This window comes from Pipistrellus kuhlii, unplaced genomic scaffold, assembly GCF_014108245.1.
Source record: "Pipistrellus kuhlii isolate mPipKuh1 unplaced genomic scaffold, mPipKuh1.p scaffold_m20_p_18, whole genome shotgun sequence".
NCBI lineage: Eukaryota > Metazoa > Chordata > Mammalia > Chiroptera > Vespertilionidae > Pipistrellus > Pipistrellus kuhlii.
The window spans coordinates 17730516-17755838 of NW_023425493.1; the positions used below are offsets into that span (position 1 = coordinate 17730516).

Here is a 25323-nt window from a genome sequence, read left to right on the forward strand (position 1 = left end):
TTTTCGTTTCAAAAGTTGTCTTATACACCGGAAAATACGGTAAGTCCCAAAATAACTATACTATGTATTCAGAATATTTTATTTTATTTTATTTTTATTTTTTAAATATATTTTATTGATTTTTCACAGAGAGGAAGGAAGAGGGATAGAGAGCTAAAAACGTCGATGAGAGAGAAACATCGACCAGCAGCCTCTTGCACACCCCCCACCAGGGATATGCCTGCAACCAATGTACATGCCCCTGACCGGAATCCAACCTGGGACCCCTCAGTCCGCAGACTGACGGTCTACCACTGAGCCAAACCAGCTTCGGCAGTATTCAGAATATTTTAAAGCACAAGAGTTTCAGTTGGGACTAGGAAGGGGGGGGGGGTGCGGACAGAGAGACTAAACACAAAAGGAAGTTAGTTCTTTACTTCTCCCCCCAGTGAATGTGGGCAAACAACACTGGCCATTGGGATCTGCAGGTGGAGGGGCCTGCCCTCAGGAGGCGGCTACTTAAGCTCGCTGAGGCCAGGGGTCTCCCACCCACTTGCTCTCACCACCCACTTTCTCTCATCACCCTTGCTCTTTAAACGAGCACCAGTCATGTGCCAGGCACTAAAGACTTAGTCCATATTAACATGTATAATACTCAGAATGGCTGTGTGAAACTATGAAGTCTACACATCTAATATTATCTCAAATCTGAAGGTGAGGAAACGGACACACGTAATTTCTCAAGGTCACACAGCTGGTGAGGCAGAGCCGCTTACTCTGCCCCTGTGCCTGGCACAAAAATTGGCTCCTCCGAGCTTCACAGTCCTGGCTTGATTTCCCCTAAAACTGTAACAGCCAGCTTAGGGGAGGAACGGCAAGTCAGACACTAACCAGCCTTGCTGAAGGGGTGAGTGCTTATCTAAGAGGTATGGTTCACACCTGAGGAGGGAGAGATTTAGAAAGGAAATGGTTATATGTATTCCCTAATGAAGGCAGATCACTGCCCCCTCTGAAGGCAGAGGTGTGGAGCAATGAAAAGAAATTTGCATAAGGACACAACTAGCAAGCACTACAGCTGGAACCCATTACATAGCCTACCTCAAAAGAAAAAGACGCCATTTCAGTAGTGGCAGGCAGATGTTCCACTAAGCTGCCTTTCTAACCAGAGAAAAGGTGGAGGATGGCTGAGAGGGAGAGAGAGCAAAAGAGCTACAAGTCCGAGGTGGATTATAGCATTGACCTCCTAGCCGTGCCCAAGATAAAGCATGGCATCCTTGCCATGGTTTTGACCACATCTCAAACCCTATGAGCCCACAGTGGAGTTTAAGAAACCTGGCCAAGGCAGGTCAGCCTTGATAAAATACAGGGTTAGGCAAAAGTAGGTTTACAGTTCATGTGGGGAAAAAACATGCAGGATATGAGGATTACAACACCTTTATTAACTCAATGTTACCATCCAACTGTAAACCTGCTTTTGCCCACCCCTGTATGTTGGAGCTTTTACGCGGCTGGAAATATGTGCAAGAAGTGAGTCGAACTCATTGTATAAACTCAGAAAAGCTGGAGGCTCAGTCTGAGGAGCCCAGGATGAGAATCAGCGTTGTGGCATCTGGATGCCGCTGTGAGCTCCCGTGCCTGCCAACATTCCTTGTTACTGAGATAACACCAGAGCTGGATGGAGGCTGGTGAGCCTGGGGCTGGCTTTTCTGGGAAGACTTTCTGCTCACCGGGTGGAGTGGGGCTCCTGCCTGGCGCTTCCACTGTAGCCCTTGGCACACTGGTTTGTCTCTTTCCACAGCTGTAGCTGCCTCCCCCTGGGGATATGGGCTTCCCGAGGGCAGGGCAGGTCTCTCCCCAGTGCCTGGCACCCAGCCAGATCCCTAAGGGCAGCTCCACGCTGCCAGGAGTCCTTGCCTAAGCCCAGAGGCAGCAGGGCAAGACAAAGGCAGGCCCAGCAGGCAGCCCAGCATCCACAGGAGAGCCCGGGATACCCTCCAGGCCTGGCAGGGCAGCTCTGAAGGCCTGGCTCCACAGGCACATGTCTGAGCCAATCCCAGCAGCCCCTCCTGGGGGCCCAGCACTCCAACCTGGTCAAACCTGCAGTCTGAGAGAGCTGGGCACAGCTTCTTGCCAAGGAAGGCTGCTGCCATTTCTAAGCAGGTGCTCTGGCTCTACAGGGAAAGAGGGAAACTTTCACAGAGGATGGGGGGAGGGGAGGGGCTCCAGAACCAGCCTGGGGCTTTGGGTGGGAAATGGGTTGGGCAGATGGACCAGGGATGTCCAGTTGTTGCCAGGTAAGTTTGGCAGGATAAACAAGCAAGTCTGTGTTAAAAGGACCACAACAAAGAGCCTTGGTTCCAGATTCTATGGGAGCTAGGAGGAGGGGCCCAAGCCAGCACCCAGTGTCAGGGAATGCTTCTCAGGGCAGGCACCTCTAATATCTTTGAGGGCTGCCAGGGAGCCCATGGGTGGACAAGGGGAAGGGCGTCCCAGCAAAGGCACATATAAGCGAAGAAATTGGGTGGGTGAATGAATATGTGAAGTTGGCGCATGCCTGGATCAGGGAACCAGTAACCCAAACTCCTGCCAATAAATAAGTAAATACTCACATGGGACTCGGGAACCCTGCTGCCTGGAGGCCAGTTGGAGGACCAGGAAGTCCAGTCATATTGCACTCCACCCCTGGGATCGGGGCCTCCTCTGGACCACGGGGATGGAAGACCAAGGAGCCTCCTTCCCAGGAAAAGCACACACTGACCAGAACCCAACCCAGGAAGGCTTTGGTAGCCGCCAGCAGGTAGCTCACAACCCCAAGAAGCACAGGGGCCAGACTGAGGGACCAGACTGCCTCGACCCCATCCCACCCCCCACCTCCAGAGCAGGGCCACCAACACTAAAATACAACAAACCGTTCCCCACACAAAACCTACTCTTGCTCTGTGAGAGGCACATTTTTCTAAAATGCTGGTGTCGACCCACAAGACAGCTTTTGTGATTCCCAAGTGAATTATGCCTACAGTTCAGAATCACTCAGGAAACTGAACTGTCATTCCTTCCTTACCCCAGCGGAGAGCAGGTGGGAACGCAAACCCTATTTCCCTGCAGGAAAACGGAAGCCAAGCCTCTTCACCAAGGCCAGCCTATTCGGGCCAAGGAGGATCCTGGGCGGGGCTCCTGGTAAGGAGAATTCTGGGAGGGCGGATGGACTCAGGCTGGGAGTTAGAGCGCCAGGTTCAAGTCCTCCCTTTGCTAATTATTTGCTAATTTAACCTCTGAGTTTCTGGCTCCTAGTTTGTAACGTGGAGATAAGTGATTTCTCCCTCGCAAAATGGCCCTAAGGTTTCAGCGTTGTGTCCTTGGTAATGTCCACACAAAGCTCTGGAATGCCAGTATTTGTGGAGGGGACAGCACATGCCTCAATTCCCAGGTTAACCTTGATTTCCCAAATTCGAGCCACACTGCGGTTCCTCTCCCATGCATGAGACCTGGGCACGCACCAGGTCCCCACCCTGCATCCCTCCTCACCACCAACTTTTAGTACCTGGTGTGAATCGAGATCTGGACACACAGAGTACCATTGACCTGCCTCATGGTGGGGTGGGGAATAGGTGAGGCACAGGAAACAGCCACACCTTTGCACATGCTGTTCATTTTCTGTGCCACACCGTCCTTTCCCTCTCCCTTCTTGTTAGTGCCCCTCGTTTTACAGAACCCCGGGTGGCGCACCTCCTCATTGGCCTCCCTCCCCCAGTTGATCCCTGAGCACTCCCAGGCTCCTTACCCCATGTCCCCCAGGAGCCAGCTTCTCCTGCTGCACACACCTGGCCTTGTAGTAAGGGTTGAGCGTCTTTCCTAGATTCTGGCAGCTTGAGGTAGAGCCCGTCTTTCTCATCAACCTGAGCTCCTGCCTGGCACATGGCCCAGCTCCTAGTTCTAAGTGAGGGTTCTGGTGGTCCTGTGGGTGATACCAGGCCGAACCCTAGGCAGCAGAGATGGGAAAGGTCAGAAGGACATTTGGAGGAACCAAAGTCCCCTCCCACCTAGACAAGACAGGGCCCTGACATCGCTTTACCTTTTTGGAATTAGAGCAAGGCATGGATACTTCACACAGTCCAAAGTGCCTCTCCCCTTCCTCTTCCTTAATTCTTCCCTCTCCCCCTCATTTCTATGCAAATGAGGAATCCAAGTTTGCACAGCCTGATTGGTCCAAATAGTACTGTCCTGATTGGTCAGAATTATGTGTTCTGATTGGTTATTATGGAGCTACTCTGATTGGTCAACAAATATACAAATGAGGCTACAACTGTGAAGTTCTGATTAAACAGGGCAGGTCTTAGTCCATTGGTTGAAACAGGATCCCAGATTTGGCTCAGGTGGCAAGAACACAATGCAGAAAGCTCAGCACCTCATTCTGTGGCTTCTCTCTGACATGCAGAGTGCAAGACAGGCCTCTGTAAACAATGGCTGCTAGGCTCTGATTATGAATTTGGGCCCTGTTAACCATGAGGAGTCCTTTTTGGAAGGTATAATTCTTGGGTCAACATGTAAAGGCCAGTAATGGGCATATAGGAGCCACCAGGGTTTCCCCATGCCTGTGGTTTCCTGTTATGTGGGGCCATTTCTATATTTTGGGGGCCCCAGGTTGGTCTGTGAGGTGTCCCAGTCCCTCTTCACACCCTGAAGGCTTCCCATTCCTTGGTCTCTCTACTCACCTGCTACAGCCTTCCCATTCTTCCTTCATCTCCCACTGCAGGTCGGCCCAGCCTCCCCATCCTGTTATGTGTGAGGCTCTGGGAGCCCCCCATCACTCCCCTGGCCTCCAGGGGCAGTAAGGAGGAGTTTTAACTGGCTCCTATGCATAATACCCTAGAATGGGAGAACACTCACACTCCACAGGATTGCTGCCCCCTCTCCTCATCATCTTTCTCTTAGGCCCCATGCTTCCTTCAGTGACTTTGCTTCTTGAAAGCTGCTTAACATTCATTTTAACCGTATTTATTCTGACCACAGTCTGCACCCGGCCAAGTTCTAAAACAGCCATGAGCTTCCCACTTCACCCTCCAGTTGCACCTCAGCTTCATTCCATCTCCTGCTCATAAACGTACTTTGCCAGGGCTCCTCTCCCAGCCCTAGGACTGACTCTGGAGGTTTCTGCATCTATACTGTCACCCCAACCCCAGGTGCCTCACCAGCCTTCCCCTCTGGTATGCCCAACACTGCCCACTGTAGTGCCCTTGTCCTCCCTCCCTCTCCCCCCCAAACCTCTGCTGTAAAGGTCAAGCAATCGAGCGAGTGTGCAGCCCAAAATATAGCAACTCAGGATAGAATCTTCAGCTTTGGCTTTTAATAAATTAAAACGGACACATGGCCACCCACTAGCCCTTTGGGCAGTGCTCATTCCTAGAGGAGGGGAGTGACCAGGTGGGACAGCACATCCGCTGGGCCTGTGCCCTGCCTTCTCCCTGTGGGTTGGCCGATCCAGAACTGCTGTCAGGGGGTCTGGACAGAGAGCTTGTGGCTGAGGATTGCATGGCACTGGCTGCAGCCGTGTCCAAGCTCAACAGAAGGAAGACAGAGGCCTTCATGGCCAGGTTCCGGCAGCTCCAGCCTCGCTCTGGGCAGAGGCAGAGGCAGAGGCAGAGGAAGGGCAGTGGGGATGGGGCCAAATTGGTCTCAATTTCCTTTTTTCCCCCTTCAATCTTATATATTACAAAAAAAAAATTGTAATATTCTGATGACCAGATCACATCTCCTAGTTGTTTTCACACCAGACCACATGTTCCAATGTTTTTGGTTTGGAATATGTGGTCAATGGAAAAAGAGCAAAGGTGTGGAGTGGGAGCTGGGAGAAACGAGCTGGGAAAAGGCAGCTCCAGGCAGACATGGCCCAGCACTGTCTTTGGTTCAGGACTGTTGGAAGCTGCAGGGGCCCTTGAGTGGGATGGGACCTGAAGTTAAGGCGATGGTCAGGGACTAACCGAATGATTCCATGACTCTCTTTTCTCTTCCTGCCAACAAAGGTGCAGGATGTAGGTGACACCACCCCCGCCCGGGCACACATATTTTCTTCTCCTTGTTTTGCACAAATTACACCCTTAAACAAAATATCCAAGTAGGCCCCTTCCCTCTCGCCACCCTGCTCTTCCAAGTAGCTTTGTGCAGTTCATTCCCAGTCACCTCCTTCCCACATGGACACTCATGGCTTCTGAGGGAGTGACATTGAGGCCCAGAGCACCTCTGAGTCACCGCGGGATAGGCCTCTGCCTCAGCACACGGAGGGACAAGCTCTCTGCATGGGTCAGGAGCTCCTCAATGTGAGCCAGTCCCAGTCCTGCAACCTTGGCCCCGTTCACTTCGAGGATCTCATCCCCCACCCCCAGCAGCCCCGAGTACAGCTTGGCCGTACTTGCATCAGCCATCTCCTGCACGTAGAAGCCTGCAAAGGAAAACAGGAGAACTTAACGAGTGAAATTAAAGACATGCATCTCTGGCACGCTGACCACATGAGTGCTGTTTTTTTTTTTGGGGGGGGGGGACAGGGGTAGGGGCAGCTGCTCATACAGGGGACTTCTGCGCGCGCGCGCGCGCGCGCGCGCGCGCACACACACACACACACACACACACACACACTCATTATTCCCACTCAAAATCACAACTACTTTATATAGAGACATAGTATAACTTCATTTCTCCATCTCCTCTTTTAAAATGCCCTAGTGCAAATAATGCTTTCAGCTGGAATGGTTCACATATACCCAAGTGTGAATGAGCTAATCTTAGCTTTTTCTGAAATGAGCTTTGACTTTAGAATAGGAAAATAATGTGTAAAAATAAGGAAAATGACCTGAGATGTGTCCAGCACTGTGCTAAATGGCCCTCACAAACAAACTCCATTGCTGCCCTCAGGTCGCCAGAGTGGGGGGGTGGGGGGGGGGCGCGGCATCACTGAAGTAGCTGAGGCCCAGTCCAAGCCTGGCTTGCTTCCTGGTATTGTCTAGGGCTAGCCCTGGCCCCAGTCTTCCTTGGGTATGGTCCTCACTTGGAACTCAGAGGCCTCTGGGCAGAAGCCCAGAAACATAAAAATCCTACCCCCATATGTTGCCAAGACCAGTTTGGCTCAATGGATAGAGCGTCGGCTTGGGGGACTGAAAGGTCCCGGGTTCGATTCCGGTCAAGGGCATATACCTTGGTGGTGGGCATATTCACAGTAGGGGGTGTGTAAGAGGCAGCTGATCGATGTCTATCTCTCATCGATGTTTCTAACTCTCTATCTCTCTCCCTTCCTCTCTGTACAAAATCAATAAAATATATTTAAAAAAATCCTACCCCCATATGTAAAGATACAGTGGCTCCTTTCCCTTCTTCATCTCCTCTTTCCCTCCCCCCCCCCCCTGCCCCTGAGAGGCACTGCCTGGCCGGTATGACCATTCTGAGGTCTCCAAAGTGCATTGGGAGCCTTGGGAGAACCCGCTCCTTCTCTGGGGCTGGCTCGGGGAACCCACGTTGGTGGGACAGGCTCGGTGGGGCCTCAGGGCTGGATAGGCCGGGTGACCCTTGCCTCTCCTGGCCACACAGTGCCCCTCTCACCAAAACTTCTGCTGAAAACCTTTCAACCCCCTTCAGCTGCTTCCACCTAAGGCCATAGTCGGCAAACCACGGCTCACAAGCCACATGCGGCTCTTTAGCCCCTTGAGTGTGGCTCTTCCACAAAATACCATGGCCTGGGTGAGTCTATTTTGAAGAAGTGGCATTAGAAGAAGTTTAAAAAATTTGGCTCTCAAAAGAAACTTCAATCATTGTACTGTTGATATTTGGCTCTATTGACCAATGAGTTTGCCGACCACTGGCCTTAGGGATTAGAGGAGGAGCAGACTCTTCCAGGTGAAGCTGGTGAGCACAGGTATCTAAGAGCACCAGCCCAGGTCACTGGAGGGCCACAGGGGGTGATTGACACCATGGGGCAGAATTCATGGGAAGGGGGGTGAAGGGAAGCGGACTTATCGAGGCCTCAACACCCTCCCTGCTGCCAGCCCAGGCTCAGCTGGCTCCCTCCACACTGAACAGCTGCCTGAGCATCACTCCCACCTCCTCTTCCTGGAACCGGCTTCCTTAGAAGGGACACGAAAGGGCAACTTGCCCGGCTCCTCGGTCTCTGACCTAAAGCCATTTAACACATCTTGGACCAGTGGAAAGTCATCTCTCTGATCCATGCATCCCAGCCTCTGGCCCCAACCATCAAGCTTTTCAGAGCCCACCCTGTGAAATCTGGGTTTGCATGTATATTGAAATCTCCGAGGTACCTGAAGGTTTGTAGCTCTGGGTTTAGCAAATCCAATCTTTTGTCAAGTTCCCTGTGGCTGGGCTGAGTTGGGGAGCCCCTTTCGGTGCTTCTCAGCCACCCTCAGCCTCTCCTGAGAGCCTATCTCCCTCCAATAAGATACGTTTGTCACTTTGACTGCACAGGCTTCTGTCTCAGAGGCCCTATCTTCCACCTCTTCCATCTGGGTGTTTCAACTGCTTGCTGGCCTGTCTGCATGTTGGAAAAAGGCAGGTAAAATGGGGAGAGGTGGAGACTGTAAAAATGGCTGCTATACAGCAGGATGTGAGATGGGGAGTGTTGAGAAAACCCAAAAGAATGCAGCCAGAGTCAGACCAGACACTGATGTCACGCCAGCCCTTTGGGGGAGACTCTGGGGTAGATTTTACAACTGAAAGTCATGACAAAAATATGACAGAGAGACTGCTATTGTAGGCATTTATTGGCTGCTGGGCATGGCCTTTGTTAACGATGCATGCTCTTTATGCTGCATGAGAAGCAGAAGGCAAAGCCTGCTCTTCTCTCATGCTTGTATAGAATCGGATGTGGTAGCCAGCAAGTTAACACCAGCATCTTGACTTGTTAGGAAGGACTGCAAACCAACCCCAGCCCACAGCGTCTCCAAGGCCCAGGAAAAAGGATTTGTGGCTGCAGGCGGACGGCTTGTGGCCTGGAGGCCCTGTTCCGCATGCATGGGGGTCTCTGTGACATCCAACGGCTAGCTGCAGCAGCAGAGGCAGGACACCACCTGGCAGGACAGGGAAGAGCTCTCACCAACCAGGTGAGGGAGCCTGGGAGACTGGGCCAGGGCAGAGCCCGAGGAGCCCTTGGTGATTACAGACCCCTGCCCATCAGAACTCCATGACAGGTGATGGGGGAGGGGCTCCCACTGCCTGCAGAGGGACCTAAAGGGCCTTTTGGGGAGTGTTGGGAGGGGGGAGGGGCAGGCAGAGTACATGCTTGGTTGTGTGTGATCTCACACTGACAGATGATGCCAGTTCCCATCTGGAATTCTGCTCCCCAAGTACATTCTCTTTCTGAACAGGAAAGTGAAGAAAAGCACCAGGCACTTTTCTCTGTGCACCCCTGAATGCTCCTTCTGACCACCCTTTGCCTCCCCTATCCCCACCCCCACCCCCGACCCCCCTCCCCAGGAGCCCGCACTGAGGGAGGGACCCGGATGCACAGGCAGGCACATTCCGCGTGCCCAGACACACTCAGCAGCTGGAGGAGGGAACCATTTAAACACATCGGCCACATCAAAGAGACTGCCTCTGAGAGCTGGCAAGCACAGACAGTCTCCTTCTGGCTCCCCAGAGAAACGTTGGCCTTCAAGATTCTGATTTTAAGAATGTCTGCCACCAGACAGCAGAGGGACAGTGGGGTCAGGCCTGCCAATAGCTACCCCCTCCCACAGCCCCTGTGGGGAGAACTCTAGTCCTTTTGATAAGAGGTTCTCTGAACCCAGAGCTCCACTGCTCAGCCAAAGGCCAAAAAAAGCCCTCCGACCTCCAGTGCGGTTTGCTAAGGTCCCAGGGCTGCGGGGCCCAGAAAGCAGAGGGAGCATACCTGAGTCCCGGCGCCGCCCGTTCCCGGAGGCCACGCAGAAACCAAACGTGCCCTCTGGGGAGCGCTGCAGCTGCAGCTGACTGGTGCCGTCCGGGAACACCTCCACCACGCGGCCCACTGTGCGGGCCAGGCTGGGGGCACCCACATCCTCTACGCTGAGCGCACGCCGGGGTGGGGCCTTGGCTAACCTGCACGGAGAGAGGACACAGAGTGAGGGCAGCGAGGGCTGGCCCTGCGCTCCAGGCCCTCGGCTTAAAGAAGACTCGCTTCTCTGCTGACAGCTGGGGCTCCTGCACGAAGAGCCTGCTGGGGCTGAGACTGGCACACCCGTCTGAAGCTCCTCAGTCTGCCGCTGCGCCAGAAGCCCCGGCCCATGAGCAAAGTTTTTAACCTTTTCAGGGTGCAGAGAATTCTCTGAGAACCTGATGAAAACTGTAATTTTATATAAAATTTCCAGGAGTTAATGGACACCCTGGAGTCCCTCCATGGAACTCCAGGTAAGAGCAGCTAAGCTAGAGGGTCACAGGTCAAGGGCCTTCTCCAGGCAGGGTCATAGGTCAAGGGCCTCTTTTGAGGTCCCTGTCTCTGGATCTTTCATTTGATCTTTAGCTGAGCTAAGGAAGCTCTCTGAACATTCTGATTTCAAGATGTCATCAGACAGCAGAGGCATGGGGGAATCAAACCTCCCAATTCCTCCCCCCCCCCCCCTTTCAGTAGCCCACACCTTCTCAAAGCTCAGCTGCACATGAGGTGTGAGTTCCAAGTCTCCTGAGGCACCTGAGGCTCAGAGGATTGGCCTCCCTTTCTCTTTAATGGGATCCCATTCAGGGCCATGCTGCTGAGGCAAGAAGTCAAGCTTATAGCTCCATTGTCCATTCTTGGTTTGTCCTCCAAACCACTTGTCCACTCGCTCACTCTTACCTGCCAGGTTCACTGTGGTCCCCTGGCTCCCCTACCAGGTACAGGCTGGACCGGTCCACCTTGCCACTCAGCAGAGCATGGAGGTTCTGAAAGGAGGCCGCTTTCCGACGTTGGTGAGAGGAGGACACCTAGTGGTAAAGGTCCAATATTGCAGGTGAGAAAAGCCACCTGGCAAAGGATTGACAGAGACTTGACACCCCAACCCTGGCCCTGAGGGCCCTCACTCAAAGTAACAGTAGGAGTTTTTGTCACTACTTCAAAGTGCTTAACAGGAATCGCCATAATTTACTCAAGTAGATGGGTCCATACAGGTGATATGATCTGAAGCTTGCAGGTTTTGGGTTTTCTTGGCTGAAATAACAACTTAGTACTGTAACACTAATTACCACACTAAGAAAATTAGTTTTCTTGTTTAAAAAAAAAAGTGAAATAAAATTAAATATAGGATAACAAATGCAACTTTAGAGTTAAAATGTTAGTGTTTTTTGTGATTCTTTAGTATATCTATCCTTTTTATGATCAGTTACATTCAAAATTTTTAATCTAAGTGTGCATCTCAAACCATTGTGAATAAAAAGATGGGAAAGACAATAGTTCCTTGAGGACTTCCCCCAGTGGTGGGTATGGGGTGGGCACAGGTAAGTGAATAGCCCTAAATGCACTAGGAAGTGCTCGGTTGAAAGTGCAGACGATGTGCAAGGAAGCAGAAAGGGACTTTGGACACTGGGAGGAGCTGACCCCTGAGTGAGGCTTGAGGCAGGTATTTGGGAGGTGAAAACGGGGGCAGAGTGCTCCAGGCAGGAGAAGCAGCAGGTGTGAAGACGTGGAGAGACCAGGGAAAACATGGTCGGCTCTGGGTCACACGCATGGTCTGGTGGCTAGGCTGCAGAGGTGATGGGAGGTGGGTTGGAGCAAGGGGCCGGCCCTGGAAGGGCCTCGGATGGCCTGCTAAAGGGCCCCTGAGTGGTGCTCATCTGAAGAGTTACAAAGTCTGATCTGTGTTCTGGAAACGGACCCAGTGAGGAGCCCATTCGGAAGGTGAAGGGTAGGAATGGTAGGGAGAAGCAGACTTTAAACAAATGTTACAGACATGTATTACATTTGGAATACATGCTCTAGAATAATAAGGCATATTATCAAGAAATTGACTAGGGGGTTGGAGCTGATTTATATCAGAGTTCAAGAAAGCTTCCTGGGAGAAGTCATGTTAACTCAGACCTGAAGGACAAGCAGGGGTTTCCTGACAGCCTTCCAGATGCCGGTTTAAAGGTAAAGAGCCACAGCCACTGGAGGATGTGGGCGCATCAGGTGAGAGAACAGGGCCACTGCCCACTCAGGAGGGTAAAATGGAAACGAAGCTGCTGCAGCATCCACATCATCACCCCCCTCCCCTTACCCCCCATCTGGCGACACAACAGTCTAACAGGAAGTCATTTGCCCTGAGCTATGTCATGAATAGTTCTGGGTGAGACAGATGGGTTCTTCTTTTATCCTCTTTCCTCAGTTCTTGCATATTTCTTTCTACTACTCACTCCGCCCTTTCTCAGCAGCTTGCTCTCTCTTTTCACCCACTCGGCTTACATTGCTGACAACATCTCTACTACACTAACATTGTTGTCACTTCCCTAGAGGGATTTACAGAGGCCAGAGCTCTGAGGGCAGCACACCAGGCGCCCTGGCTCAGATATACAGGGGACAAGTCTAACTTCATGGGGAAAGTGAATTCCTGGAGCATGGTGTCACTCTCGGATCCTCTTCCCAGCTTAGATAAGGCTGTTTTGTTTCTGTGTTTGCCTTCCATTCATTCATTCATCCAGCAAATGCTTATTGAATGCTAACCACGTACCAGGTAGTGTGCAGGCTGCCCTGCATCCACTCACTCACACAGTCACTGTGCATTATGTCTACTATATTCACCATTGCACTAAATATTGGGGATATAAAGATGAACGGTGATCCCTCAAAGAAGTCACACTCCAGTGAGGGAGAGACAAACAAAAATCAGTTAAAACACTATGTGCAAGTTCCACCAAGGAGGGTAGCCCAGAATGAGATAAAAACACAGAGCAAGAAAGGGTCGGAAGTAGCTTCCTGGAGGTTGCAGTGGCTGAAGTGTCCTTGGATGAGAAGGCATTCACAGGCAGAGAAGGTGGGAGAAAAGAAAGATGAAGGCTGAACGTCAGACAGGTGTGGCCTTCATGACAGAACTTCAAGGTCAAGGACAACGGAATGAGTGTTAGTAGGAGAGAGTAATGTGAGATGAAAGCAGTCAGATCACAGAAACCCTCCGGCATTGTCAAGTGGCCTGAACTTTATCCTAAGAGTGGTAAGGGACCACAATGGCCTATATGAAGGAAGGGAATGGCAAGCCAGATTTGCATATCAGAAGGGCCACTCTGGAAGCCAGTGGAGAAAGACAGACAGGAATACCAGTCTGGAGGTCCTTGAGGTAATCCAGGAAGTGATTTGTGCTAGACTTGAGGTTCTAGAATAGGGGTGTCGAACTCAATCAGAGAAGGGGCCAAAATCTAAAATCCAGCCTAAATCGCGGGCCAAATGGTTTACTGAACAGTCATAACCTGTCATTGTGATGGAAACGCAGCGGAGTGCAGTGATGACAGCGCGGTGTGGGCCACATTGCAAGGCCTGGCGGGACGGATTTGGCCCGCGGGCCTTGTGTTTGACACATGTGTTCTAGAATGACCAGGCAGTAGACTCCAGGTCTTGGCAGAGGTGACAGAGTTGAGGGAGGGGGAGAGGAAGGTGTTTAGGATGAGTCCATACTGGAAAGCTGGAGGGGAAGTGTGGGATGTTGCTACCATACTGTGTCCTGGGGACCCGAGTCTCAGAGATCAACTGTGGGGAGGCAGCAGCCTCCTCTTCTCCACCTTCGCCTCCTCAGTGCTTCATTTCTACTTTCACCTTTTGTTCCCATGGCGCCTACACCACCATCTGCCTCGCACAGCCCTTATCTGGGCCCTTTGCACTCACCGGATGCAGGGATTGTAACGATGGGGCTCTCTTCACTTTGGGGCTGCTGGTGTGGGAAGCCGGACCGGGTGCAGGGGGCTGCAGCTGCTCCACACTGCAGCTGTGGGACTTGCCCAACTTGGGCCGTGTGCCCTGGCCCAAAGCCAACAAGAACTTTTTCAGCCCCAGGGTAGTGATGCTGCTGCTGGCTTTCTTGTTCCTGTCAGAAGGGGCAGCTGAGGGCGGGCCAGCTCCTGCACTGACCCCTGGTAGGTCTCTGAAATGCAAGAGTGGACATGAGGTTGGGGGAAGAGGGCTGTGGAAGTGAGGGCGGACTTCTCCTTAGGGCTCTGTGGGCCCCAGACGAGCCAGTACCACACCCCGTGGAGGAACAGACAGGCAGGCTGCAGAAAGGAAGGCTGAGTGGAATCCTGCACGGTAGCTTTCAGAAAGAGCAGCTCAGACAAGACCCTTGGTATTACACTCCACAGTGGGTTTACCCAGTCATTCATTCATTCATTTGCTCATTCACTATTTCTTAAGAACCTCTTCTAGGCCTCTAGTAAGCACTGGGACATGTGGCAAATGACCTGGGTAAGTAAGTGATAGTGGTAAGAAGACAGACAAGGTTCTTACTCTTGGGAGCTTATAGCAGCAGACTAGGAAGTAAAGGAGAGAAGCCATCAGTGAAGCAGAGAGAGACACGGTGGCCAGGGAAGGCCTCTCTGAGGAGATGATATTTGAACTGAAAGTTAAATGGCAAGAAGAAGTCAGTCCCACCAAGCCCAGAAATGAGAGCTCCAGGGAGAAAAAAAAAAAAAGCTGTCAGGAAAGCTCAAGGGCAAAAAGGAGCTCGGTACATTCAAGAACATAGCAAGGCCAGGCCACTAGGACTTGGATATCATCATGAGCAAGGGACAAGAAATAGGTGAAGTCAGACGGGCAGATTACACTGAACACATAAACCAAAGTAAGAGATTTGAATTCTATTCCAAGCTAAAGGAAAAAGATGATGGGTTGTAAGTAAATGACATCATTGAATTAAAGTTTTGAAAACTTTACTATTGTGTGGAGAAGGAACTAGAGGGAGCAAGAGAGAAAGCAGAGAGCAGCAGGGCTGTTAAGAGTTGCACGGAAAGAGGTAAGGCAGCTTAGACCAGGAGAAATGCAGCACGGGTAGGCCTGGGGCCGGGGAGGACTGGCCAGTGGGTTGGAGTCGAAGAGAAGGAGAATGGGGCAGCTAAGATGATGCCCAGGTCTGGGAGTGAGCACTGTGGAGTGGCTCTGTGTTCGCCGGGAAGAGGCCCTGGGGGAAGCAGTTTTGGTCAGAGCGATCAAGAATTCAGCTAGCCTCTCAGACACCCTGGTGGGCATATCAGGGGAAACTGGATGCACAAGTCTGGAGTTTGGGAGCACACAGGGCTGGAGATGGAGGCTTGGCTTTCAGTGGCACGAGAAGCCTTGGGTCATAGGTCACCGTGAATGATGCAGAGCAGGGAAGATGCCACCCTGGCCAGAGGGTGGCTTCCCAGAACAAGGACTCAGACAACACGATAAAGAGAGAATGGCAGTGTCAATGCTGAGCTCTCTCCTCAGTATCTGGTTGTCTGCAAGCCCAGAGCGAGGAACAAGTCCTCTCAGACAGGCTGTCCCAGCCCTGGGGCACCTTGAGGGCTGAGCCTGGCCGGCCAGCTATGTCTGGCACAGCACCTGGAGCTTGAGGCCACTCGGTAAATGTTTGGTGAATAAATAATCAAGCACATTAGATTGGAAATGTTTGGGAGGGGAGCATTGGGGTGCCATGGTTAGATGTAAGTCTGGGAACCCTCCAAGGACTTGGAAGCAGTGAGGTCAGTCATGCTACCACTCCGGGGGAGGTGGGGGATCTTTCTTCACTTAGCACCTCCCACCCCCCACCTCCCATAGGTAGAGCTCACTCTTGCTCCTGTCACTCACTGGGATGACACAAGCCCTTCAGAACGTGACTCTGTCCTCTGCAGGCCTCCCTCTTGATCCTGGCAGGACTCTGGCTCTTCTAAGGCCAGGGAGAAGGTGACACCCATGGAGCTGATGGTGCCCACACCTGCGGGGGTGAGAAAGTCATGGATTCCTCCTGCAACAACCACAGCAACAACCCTCCCATGTCACTGACCCATCCCACAGGGGAGGGGACAGTCCCACCCCAGAGACAGGAGAGCCAGAGAAAGCTGGAGAGGCAGTGGTGAGACCCACAAAACAGGGACGGAGCCTTATTTATTGCTGTTCCCACTTCCCCCGGCACAATCCTGGTGCACAGTAGCTGATTAATTAATGCCTGTTAAATGAAGGGGCTGCTGTGGTAAGTCATGTCCCTCCTTTATCAAGAGACATAGTTGAGGACAGGGGAATATTTTGTATTCCTGGGGCATCTGGAGTGAGCTGGGCAATGAGTTAAACCCTCCCCAGAGATTATTTCATGGGTTCCCAGGAGACAGGTTCTATTATTACCCTCAGATTACAGCGGAGAAGCCTGGAGTGCAAAGGGGTTCAGTGATATGCCCAGCACCTCCTGGCTAATGAGAAGAGGAGCCTCGCCTGGGCCTCTGCTCCAGGCCCCGAGGAGGTGAAGGTTGGCTGCCCAAAAAGCTCTCAGACTAGAAGACCCACAGGAAGTGGTTAAGGGCAGCCAGCCTAGAGCCCACCAGGGAAGGAAACCACACCTTAGTTCAAGGTGGGGCCTTCTTCCTCAGGTTCATGTGCGCAAGGGAGGAAGAGGGAAAGTGTATGTCTGTGTGCAGTGGAGGGGTGGCCAGCACACAGGGCGGGGTGAGTCTTGGCATCCACATCCTCAGTAAGGTCAGTACGGCCTGTTGTCTGCCTGCCCTCTCCTTCTCCATTGTGTCTAAGCCCTCCATCCCTCCTGAGCCAGCCCAGGCCCACAGCTGCCAGAGCTGTGGGCACATTAAAGCAGGCTGTGTGGGGTGGGCTTGTATCTTCTGCCTAAAAGTGGCTGGGGTGCTCACCTTAGCTCACAACATCAGGGATCAGAGCTAAGGCTGCTGCTGCCCAGGATTTGCCCACATTATGTGGACCCTTCCAAGGACAGCTGATATCCTACATCCTTTGCCTGCTGAAACACACCAGTCTGCCCAGCAGGGCCAAGGTCTGGGAGGTTGCCAGAGAGCAACCCCAAAAAACCTTATAAGAGCTTTGCCTGCTGGTCACCAACCTTTCACACCTCACAGACCACCAGTGGTCCTCGGACCACCGGTCGGCGACTGCTGCTCTGGACAGCATGTCTGTGCCTGGCCATGGAAAGTCTCAAGGGCAGGACTGCTACTGAATTAACTCACTTATTGCATTCATTCCCCACAGGGTCTAGAACAGTGCCTGGCATGTAACAGGTGCTCAAACAGTACTGAATGAATGAAATGAAGACATTGAAGGGGCATTTTAGCATTTACTACTCTAAGCAAACAGTAAGTCCTAGAGCTGCTGCCTCTCCTAGCTCTGCTGATGGTAAAATTTCCTCCAGCAGCCACTTAGCTTGGACCTTCTATACACCCCTCAGGATCCCCAGAGGTCAGAGGCTTCAGCACCACTTTCCCATGCTCTGCCTCCCCAGGGGAGTTGTTAACCCGCCTCCTGGCTGATGTTGAGCCCTGCACCCAACCCATAGACCCACAGACCCTGCTAGCTTCCCTGACACCTGCCATGGATCTGGGGGCTCCATGGGGCTGCTAGGAATGGTGTGTGACTATGTAACCTATGAAGGTGGGCAGTCAGAGAAGGATGTGTGAGACCACAGATGTGGCCTCAGCTCTAGGACTGCCCCAGACTGGGGCCACCTTACCATCTCTGCCGTTCTCCAGGGGTGCCTCGGGCTCCTGGCTGCTGGTGCCCTTCTCCACCCGGCCCTCGAGGATGGCGCCCCCCGAGGACTCCCTCAGCCCCCCAGGCACGCTGTTGTTGCAGTTGTTGGTGGAGAGGCCCAGCAGTGGGTGCCAGCCTTGGTGGCCGGAGGGCTGTGTCTGTGGGGGGCTGAGCTCACAGGTCCTGGGAACTACACTTCCTGGAGGAGGCCGGGGGGTGCCCACAGATTCTCCCCGGTCACCAGGCCTGCGGGGTGCCTTCCTGTGAGGTGCAGGTGACGTGGTTTTCCTGGAAGGAGGAGGAGTTGGCACCCAGCCCTCCGAGGAAAGGGAAGAAGTTGGCTGCTGGGCCTTGTGTAGGGCAGAGGGCTCTGCGTGGCTCTGTTGCAGGGGGATGGTTTCCAGAGACTTGTGGCTTTCTATAACCTGGTCTTGTCTGCCTGGCCCCAAGGGTGCCAGCTTCTTACAGGAGGCCGGGGCACAGGCCTTTCCCCACAGAGCCAAGGAATCCACAGCGGGAGCCCAGGGGATTCTCAGTCCTGGTTGCAACTCCCCCTGGGGCCCCAGGGCGGCCCTCTCGGGTTCCTGCACAGGAGGCTTGGAGGAAGCGTTTTCTCCGGGGAACAGAGTCCCCTCAGGTGTGTGTCCTCCGCCTTCTTTCACTTCATCTGAAAACTCCAGGAGATCAGCCCCAGGCAGGTTGTGCGGGGCCGGGGCCAGAGGGCTCTCAGGTGGCTCCCTTTCCGCCTTCCGGAACCACCTGTGGCCTCCACGAGGCCTGGAGCCCCGCAGTCGGGGGCCACGGGCTCTGAGGGGCTGAGAGGTCCCGGCCTCTTCGCTGTCGGTCCTGCAGCTGTCTGAGGTGTCCGTGCTGTCCAGGGCGGAGTCCACCTCCAGGGGACACACAGAGTCTCCAATTTGTGTCTCCCGCATCCATTCGGTGCGGGGCCCTTGCTCGGCGGGGAGGAGTCTGAAGGGGGCGCTCAAACCCCAACAGCTAAGGGGCTCTGCCAGCACTCCCTCCAGCCCACAGGCAGCAGCCTTGTGCTCCTGGAGGACCTTGGGGTCCGGGGCTGCCTTCCCAAGGGCAGGGCGTGCGTCCTCGATGCAACTGCCGCAGGCTCGGCAGGTCCTCTGGATGCCCCGTGTGGGCGGCCACTCCGGGAAGGCTCTCTGATCCAGGTGGCCCACAAGCCTGTGCAGAGTCTGTTCGCTTGGGTCCCTGCGCAGGAGGCCCCCGGCCATGTAGTCTGCGAGCTCTGGCTTGGAGCGCAGGGGGCCCTGCTCTGCCATCTGCAGTGCGGGGCCCAGCACCTGGCGCTGGCGCTGCTGCAGCCGGTCCAGGTAGCGGGACTCGGCCTCCCGGGCGGACTCATCCTCGAAGCGGACGCGAGACGGGGAGGGGCCCCGCTTCGGCCACTGCCCGCTGCTGGACTCCCCGCTGGAGGAGTCGCTTGTGCTCCCGTTGTGGATGTTGTCTCTGCGGGCAAAGGGCACCCTCCGGTCCAGGGCTGGGTTTCTCCTGATGGGGAGACAGAAGCACGGTCATGGGAGTGAGGAGGAAGGTAGCCTGGGGTGCTCCGTGGTAACTACAACCCCGAAGTTACCCCAAATCAGGTTCCTGGGGAGTCAGGCAGCAAACCAGAGTAGCTCACAAGCTCATCCAGAGCCTGAGACATAGCACTAAACAACACCCACAGGACCTTCTTTATTGTGCATTTCCCTCTGTTGCCAGCTCAGCCTGAGTTAAGATGGAACATTACTAAACTGAGGATTGTACAGAAAGATGACACCAAAGTCCTCCAGGGTGGTGTGCGTGATGTGTGTGTGGCACATGAGCCTGGCCATCATGGCATCTGGTAGTGATGACTATGGCAGTACTGTATTTGCTATAAAGATTTAATGGAAAAAAGTACATTTTAAGAAACCAGAAGTTAGGGTTTCTTTCTTTTTTAAAATATATTTTATTGATTTTTTACAGAGAGGAAGGGAGAGAGTGATAGTTAGAAATATCGATGAGCTGCTAACTATGTGCCCACAACCAAGGTACATGCCCTTGACCGGAATTGAACCTGGGACCCTTCAGTCCGTAGGCCGATGCTCTATCCACTGAGCCAAACCGGTATTGGCAGAAGTTAGGATTTCTTGCTCTCCCTCTGGGTTCCCGATCACCTTGCTTAGACAAAATTGAGTCAGAACGACGCTGATGCTCCAGATGCTCCCTCTTGTCTGTTCCCACACCCCTTCCTTGTACCTGTCCCACTTCAGCCCCTTAAGCAAACGCATCCTGAAACGCTGTGATGAGAATTGCTGTGCTAGGAAAAGTCTCCGCATTCTGTCACCAGCCTGTGCTCTGGGAGACACTGTGCCTGGTGGTCAAGTCAGACCTCACACCAGGGCACCCTGAAGCCAGGTTACCTGACTTTCAGACCACTGTGCGAATGGACCCATCTTTCTGTCAGAGGCCAGGTGAGTAAGTACCATACTTCTTCCTCCCTGAGGACCCACCTACACCTGGATCACTTCAGGCTGTCAGGACCAGAGGAAGGGCATCTAAAAAAGGATCCAGGTCCTGCCAGCCACATCACTGACCTTAACTTGTATTTTATTTTTTTAAATAAATTTTATTGATTTCAGAAAGGAAGAGAGAGGGAAAGAGAAACATCAATGATGAAAGAGAATCATTGATCAGCTGCCTCCTGCGTGCCCCGCACTGGGAATCAAGCCTGCACCCTGGGCATGTGTCCTGACTGGGAATGGAACCTTAATCTCCTGGTTCATGGGTCGATGCTCAACCACTGAGCTATGCCAGTCGGGCTGACTTTAACTTTATATATATATTTTTTTTAATTGATTTTTTACAGAGAGGAGGAGAGAGGGATAGAGAGCTAGAAACGTCAATGAGAGAGAACATCAACCAGCTGCCTCCTGCACACCCCCTACCAGGGATGTGCCCACAACCAATGTACATGCCCTTGACCGGAATCGAACCTGGGACCTTTCAGTCCGCAAACCCGCTCTACCACTGAGCCAAACCGGTTTTGGCTTAACTTTTAATACAAGATGGTGAATTGAGTCATGGAATTTGGCATGGAATTCATGCCAAAGATAGAAATAATATTTTTGTTCCCAAAGGAGAACTGAAGGACTGCTTAATCACATAAGGCACCTTCAACTCAAGTATTAAAACCCAGAGGCCTCCACCATCAGTGCTGGGACAGTGCAGAAAGGTGCCATGAGGATTCGGAAGACAAGTGCAGAGCAAGCAAGGCACTTCAGCAGTGAGCAAATCTCACCCTGCTAAGCTTCTCAGCCAGCAGGTACCTCAGTATTCACCCTCGGGGAGACTCTGTCAGGCTCAGAACCTGGGCTGAAAGGCCTGTGGGAAGGATGGGAAGGCCATCTTCCAGAGCCCACTTCCTATAACAATGCTGTCCTCACCACACTCTCCATATGTCCCACACAAGCTCTACAGTTTTAGCCAGCCACTTTCTGACACAGTTAATGACACTTATGGTGCCACCTCCCAGGTCCTGCATCTTGCTGACATGTTTATCCTCCTGAGATTAGACCAATAGTGTATCTGTCCCCCAAACGGCAAGAGCGTGTATTTCCAGGAGCTGCTTGACTCAATGCTGATGTGTATCCAGGGAATGCAGCTACTGCTACTTCTTCACCTCCTGGCAAAGCCTGTCTGTCTGTTCCGGCTGCCCCAGCCATCTCCACTAGATCTAAGATACAACTGGGGATGGCTCTGCCTCCCCCCACTCTTCTGTCATCTTTCACTGCTCTTTGGAAGGAGTGATGCTTCTGGGCTGGGGCATCTAACCAGGGCCCAGGGCCTATGTGGCATCTCCATGTTAACTCAGCATGGCTCTCCAGGGCGATTTGACAAGCGTAACCTTTAAAAGCATCTGTAGCAAGCCATCTGGCGTTGATTTTTCAGCTCTACCCTCTGAGGATTCACCAGTGCTGCCAAATCAAAGTAATTCCTTTCTGGACACAGCAGCTGCTAAAGTGGGTCACCTTGCTTTTCGATAGCATTTCTATGGCCAGGGGACAGGCTGGCAGAGGAAAACCTACTTTAAGGTCAGTGATTGGGTTGTTGTGAGCTGCTGTCACGATTCAGGGAAGAGGAAGCACGCACGAGTACATTTACGCAGTCAAGTATATTTTGCAAATAGACTTGCCTATGTGAGGCTACCCAATCCAACCTATATATCTATGGCAGTGGTCGACAAACTCATTAGTGTCAACAGAGCCAAATATCAACAGTACAATGATTGAAATTCCTTTTGAGAGCCAATTTTTTAAAACTTAAACTTCTTCTAACGCCACTTCTTCAAAATAGACTTGCCCAGGATGTGTTATTTTGTGGAAGAGCCATACTCAGGGGGCCAAAGAGCCACATGTGGCTCGCAAGCCGCAATTTGCAGACCACTGACCTATGGAAAGTGAAAGAGGAGGGTTCCATGGGAGTATGAGACATGACTCATCCCTTTGTTTAGTGTGTCTCCACACTGTATATACTCTCTGCTCACTAGTCACTTAGTAGCTCTTTCCATTATCAGATCAACTGTGCGGTATTGCAGTGCTTGTGTTCAAGTAGCCCTTACATACATGCAGAGAATAGTTAGGTTGCTTCAGAGAAGCCATGCCCATTCATAACTAGTGCTCTCCACCCAGAGGAAGACAAGGCACAAAATGTGGAAATAAAAGGGTAGCCTGTTTGGCACCGGTTGCCAGGGTATGGGGGTCTCCTGAGCCCCTCTCCTAAGGGTCACACTGACATGAACCCAGAGGCAGGCCACAGCCCTCTGCTCACGCTGGAGTCATCTCAATGGTGATGTGAAGGTCCTCACCCTTTCATGAGTGGATTCAGCATCAAAGAGCATGTGGTCCAGTTCCACTGAGAATCCTCATTTCCTCTAGTGCCACGTAGTGATGAAAACTGGCAGGCCCACCATGCCTGCCATGCCATGGAAGCCACAGGCCTTGTCAACCACAGAGAGGGTCCTGCTCAGGCCTGGTGCAATCTGACATGGGCTGGCATTCTCACCTCAGGCCCAGAACTCCACATGTAAGTGGTTCCTTGCAGTGCACCGTACATGGAACAGTCACAATGATGGTGACAGGGTGTCGCTTAGGGAGCAGCCACATATGTGAAGTGCTGGTCTGAATGTCCTTGAACTTGTTTCTTTCCTATATGTCCATCCGTGTTGCCCTCAGGCTCACCCACAGCTCCAGCATCATGAAAACAGGGTAATACCCAAATCTGCAGTTCTGACCTCTCTCTTCCTCTGCAGATCCCATAACCAACTGCCTGATAAGGGTCTCCAGTGGGTGTCCCGGGACTAACTCCCTTCAAAGCCTGACCCTGCACGTAGGCTCCACTCCTTGCCTAAGGTCCCATCGAACCTTCAGACACCAAGTCAGAACCCTGGGCTCCGTCCTGGATGCCTTTTCTCTCCTAATTCCTACATCTATTTAATTACGGTAGTCCCCCCTTTTCTGTGGATTCACTTTCCGTGATTTCAGTTACTTGCGGTCAACAGCTGTCAGAAAATATTAAATGGAAAACTCCAGAAATAAAGAATTCAGAAGTTTAAAACTGCATGCCATTCTCAGTGATGTGATGAAATCTTGCCCTGTCCCCACACCATCCCACCAGGGACATGAATCATCCCTTTGTTTAGTGTGTCTCCACACTGTATATGCTCTCCGCCCACTAGTCACTCAGTAGCTCTCTCAGTTATCAGATCAACTGTGTGGTATCGCAGTGCTTGTGTTCAAATAGCCCTTATTCCACCTAATCATAGCCCCAAAGAGCAATAGTAGTGCTGTTGACAGTTTGGATATGCCAAAGAGAAGCTATAATGTGCTCCCTTTAAGTGAAAAGGTATGAATGTGGAGGAAAAACATAGGACAGTTCAGTACTATCTCTAGTTTCAGGCATCCACTGGCGGTCTTGGAACATATCCCCAGTGGACAGGTGGAGACTACTCTAAATTACTTTTAAGAGGTAACACTCACGGAGTACTCACTATGTGCTGGGAGCTATTCTAAGCACTTTACATGTACTTATCAACTCTTATAACCCTCACAACAACTCTGTAACATAGGCTCTATTATAATCCCCATTGTGCAGATAAGGAAACTGAGGCACTGAGACTTCCCCAAAGACACACAGCTAAAAAGTGGCAGAGCCAAAATTCAACCCAGTGGTCTGGTTCCAGAGTCTTCTAACCACTCAACTGCTGCCTCATTAAAGCTGCTTCCTTCTGGCTCTCAGTAATCTCTTGTCTCCAAACCCTCCTCCCTATCACATTGCACCAGGAGCATGGTGCAGTCTCCTCAGTGCCCCCGAACCCCAGATCCAACACATCCTTGCAGCCAGGACCACTTTATTGAATCACAAATGTGATCATGCTACCCACCTGCTTAAAACCTTTTGTGATGCTTTGCTGTTATGAGAGACATGCAAACTGCTCAGCAGGCCTGGAGGCTTGCACAACTGGCCTGCATGGAGCTCTCTGGCCTGCACACCATGCACCCAGCAGGTCCTCAGGCTCCAGCCTGGCCGAACTCCTGAGCACAGTACTTCTGCTCTTGGTTTCTGCCCTGGGATGCTCACCCCTGCCTCCCTCGTTTGTCCAGTGAATATGCAAGTCTCCTTCAAGCCCTAACCTAGAAACCAACTCCTCTTGAGCCTCCCAGTCCTTCCCAGGTGAAGGTACAGATTTCCTGCCCTGCAAACACATCTTTCTCCCTACACCACGATCCACAGAATTGTATTGATCGCCTTGCCTACCTTTCTCCCTGGAGACAGTGACTTTTGTCCCTCCAGGGAGCTCAGATTATGTTTCATTCATCTTTGAGCCCTCAATGCTGAACACTCTAGGCCCTCAGTAAAAAGTATGTTGACCAACTAAATGAATTACCGTATTTTTCGGACTATAAGACGCACCGGACCATAAGACGCACCAGTTTTTAGAGAAGGGAAATGAAGAAAAAAAGATTCTGAAACAAATAGTGTCCTAAAATATTTTATGTGCATTAAAACCCAACATCACAGTCATAAACACATGTAATCAACCCTGTAAAGTAAACAGCAGCATTTAGAACCATTTTAGAGCCGGGCAAGCACACAGAGACCACACAGAGCCGGGCAAATAAAAAAAACTTTTTTTTTTAAAGTATATGTGTAGGCTATATTTGGACCATAAGACACAGGGACTTTTTCCCCCCACTTCTGGGGGGAAAAAAGTGCGTCTTATGGTCCGAAAAATACGGTAAAGCAAGCACCCGATATGGGAGACACACACACACACACACACACACACACACACACACACACGGGAGGAGTGAGCAGAGGCATTTTGGCTAGGTCTCATCTCCTTTCCCAGGCCCCACTCACCGGCCACTCTGGTCAATGGTGGGTATGATATCATGGCTGGCACGGAGGGGTCGGGTCCTGGCCTTCATGCGGGCGCGCTGCAGCAGGTGCTTCGCCTCCTCATGCCTGGGGCTCCTCAGCACGGGCTCCGGCTTGGGGCCAAAGGTCCTGCGGGGCGGCGCACAGGCAGGAGCAAGCGGGAGAGGGATTAGAAGAAAATAACATGGATTAGGAGGGCTTTAACAGTATCTAGCACGGCAATGCCAGGAAAACCCTGCATGGGCCGCCTTCCTTGTCCAACTTCCACAGAAGGCGCCAGG

At 52.2% G+C, this 25323-nt stretch overlaps 2 protein-coding genes across 7 annotated transcripts in view; one reads left to right on the forward strand and one right to left on the reverse strand.

Moving 5' to 3' along the window:
- The window catches only part of STX6 (syntaxin 6), a 35691-nt gene extending 30598 nt beyond the window's left edge, over nucleotides 1-5093 (forward strand). The window contains exon 8 of the mRNA XM_045583167.1: nucleotides 4990-5093. Within this exon, the coding sequence (XP_045439123.1) occupies nucleotides 4990-5078 (89 nt within the window). The 3' untranslated portion in view covers nucleotides 5079-5093. The remainder of the gene's footprint in view (nucleotides 1-4989) is intronic.
- Nucleotides 5094-5303: 210 nt separating this feature from the next.
- Nucleotides 5304-25323, reverse strand: part of KIAA1614 (KIAA1614 ortholog) — a 35326-nt gene continuing 15306 nt past the window's right edge. For 3 of the 6 annotated variants that reach the window (XM_045583164.1, XM_045583161.1, XM_045583162.1), the window contains 8 exons: nucleotides 25025-25171; nucleotides 17589-19129; nucleotides 15713-15839; nucleotides 13778-14033; nucleotides 10787-10914; nucleotides 9866-10053; nucleotides 6386-6415; nucleotides 5304-5593 (listed from right to left, as the gene is read on the reverse strand). In XM_045583164.1, the coding sequence (XP_045439120.1) occupies nucleotides 5355-5593; nucleotides 6386-6415; nucleotides 9866-10053; nucleotides 10787-10914; nucleotides 13778-14033; nucleotides 15713-15839; nucleotides 17589-19129; nucleotides 25025-25171 (2656 nt within the window). In that variant the 3' untranslated portion in view covers nucleotides 5304-5354. Of the gene's footprint in view, nucleotides 5594-5668; nucleotides 6416-8321; nucleotides 9045-9865; nucleotides 10054-10786; nucleotides 10915-13777; nucleotides 14034-15712; nucleotides 15840-17588; nucleotides 19130-25024; nucleotides 25172-25323 lie in introns of those variants that run through there. The other 3 variants (XM_045583163.1, XM_045583165.1, XR_006741955.1) reach the window with 3 other exon arrangements.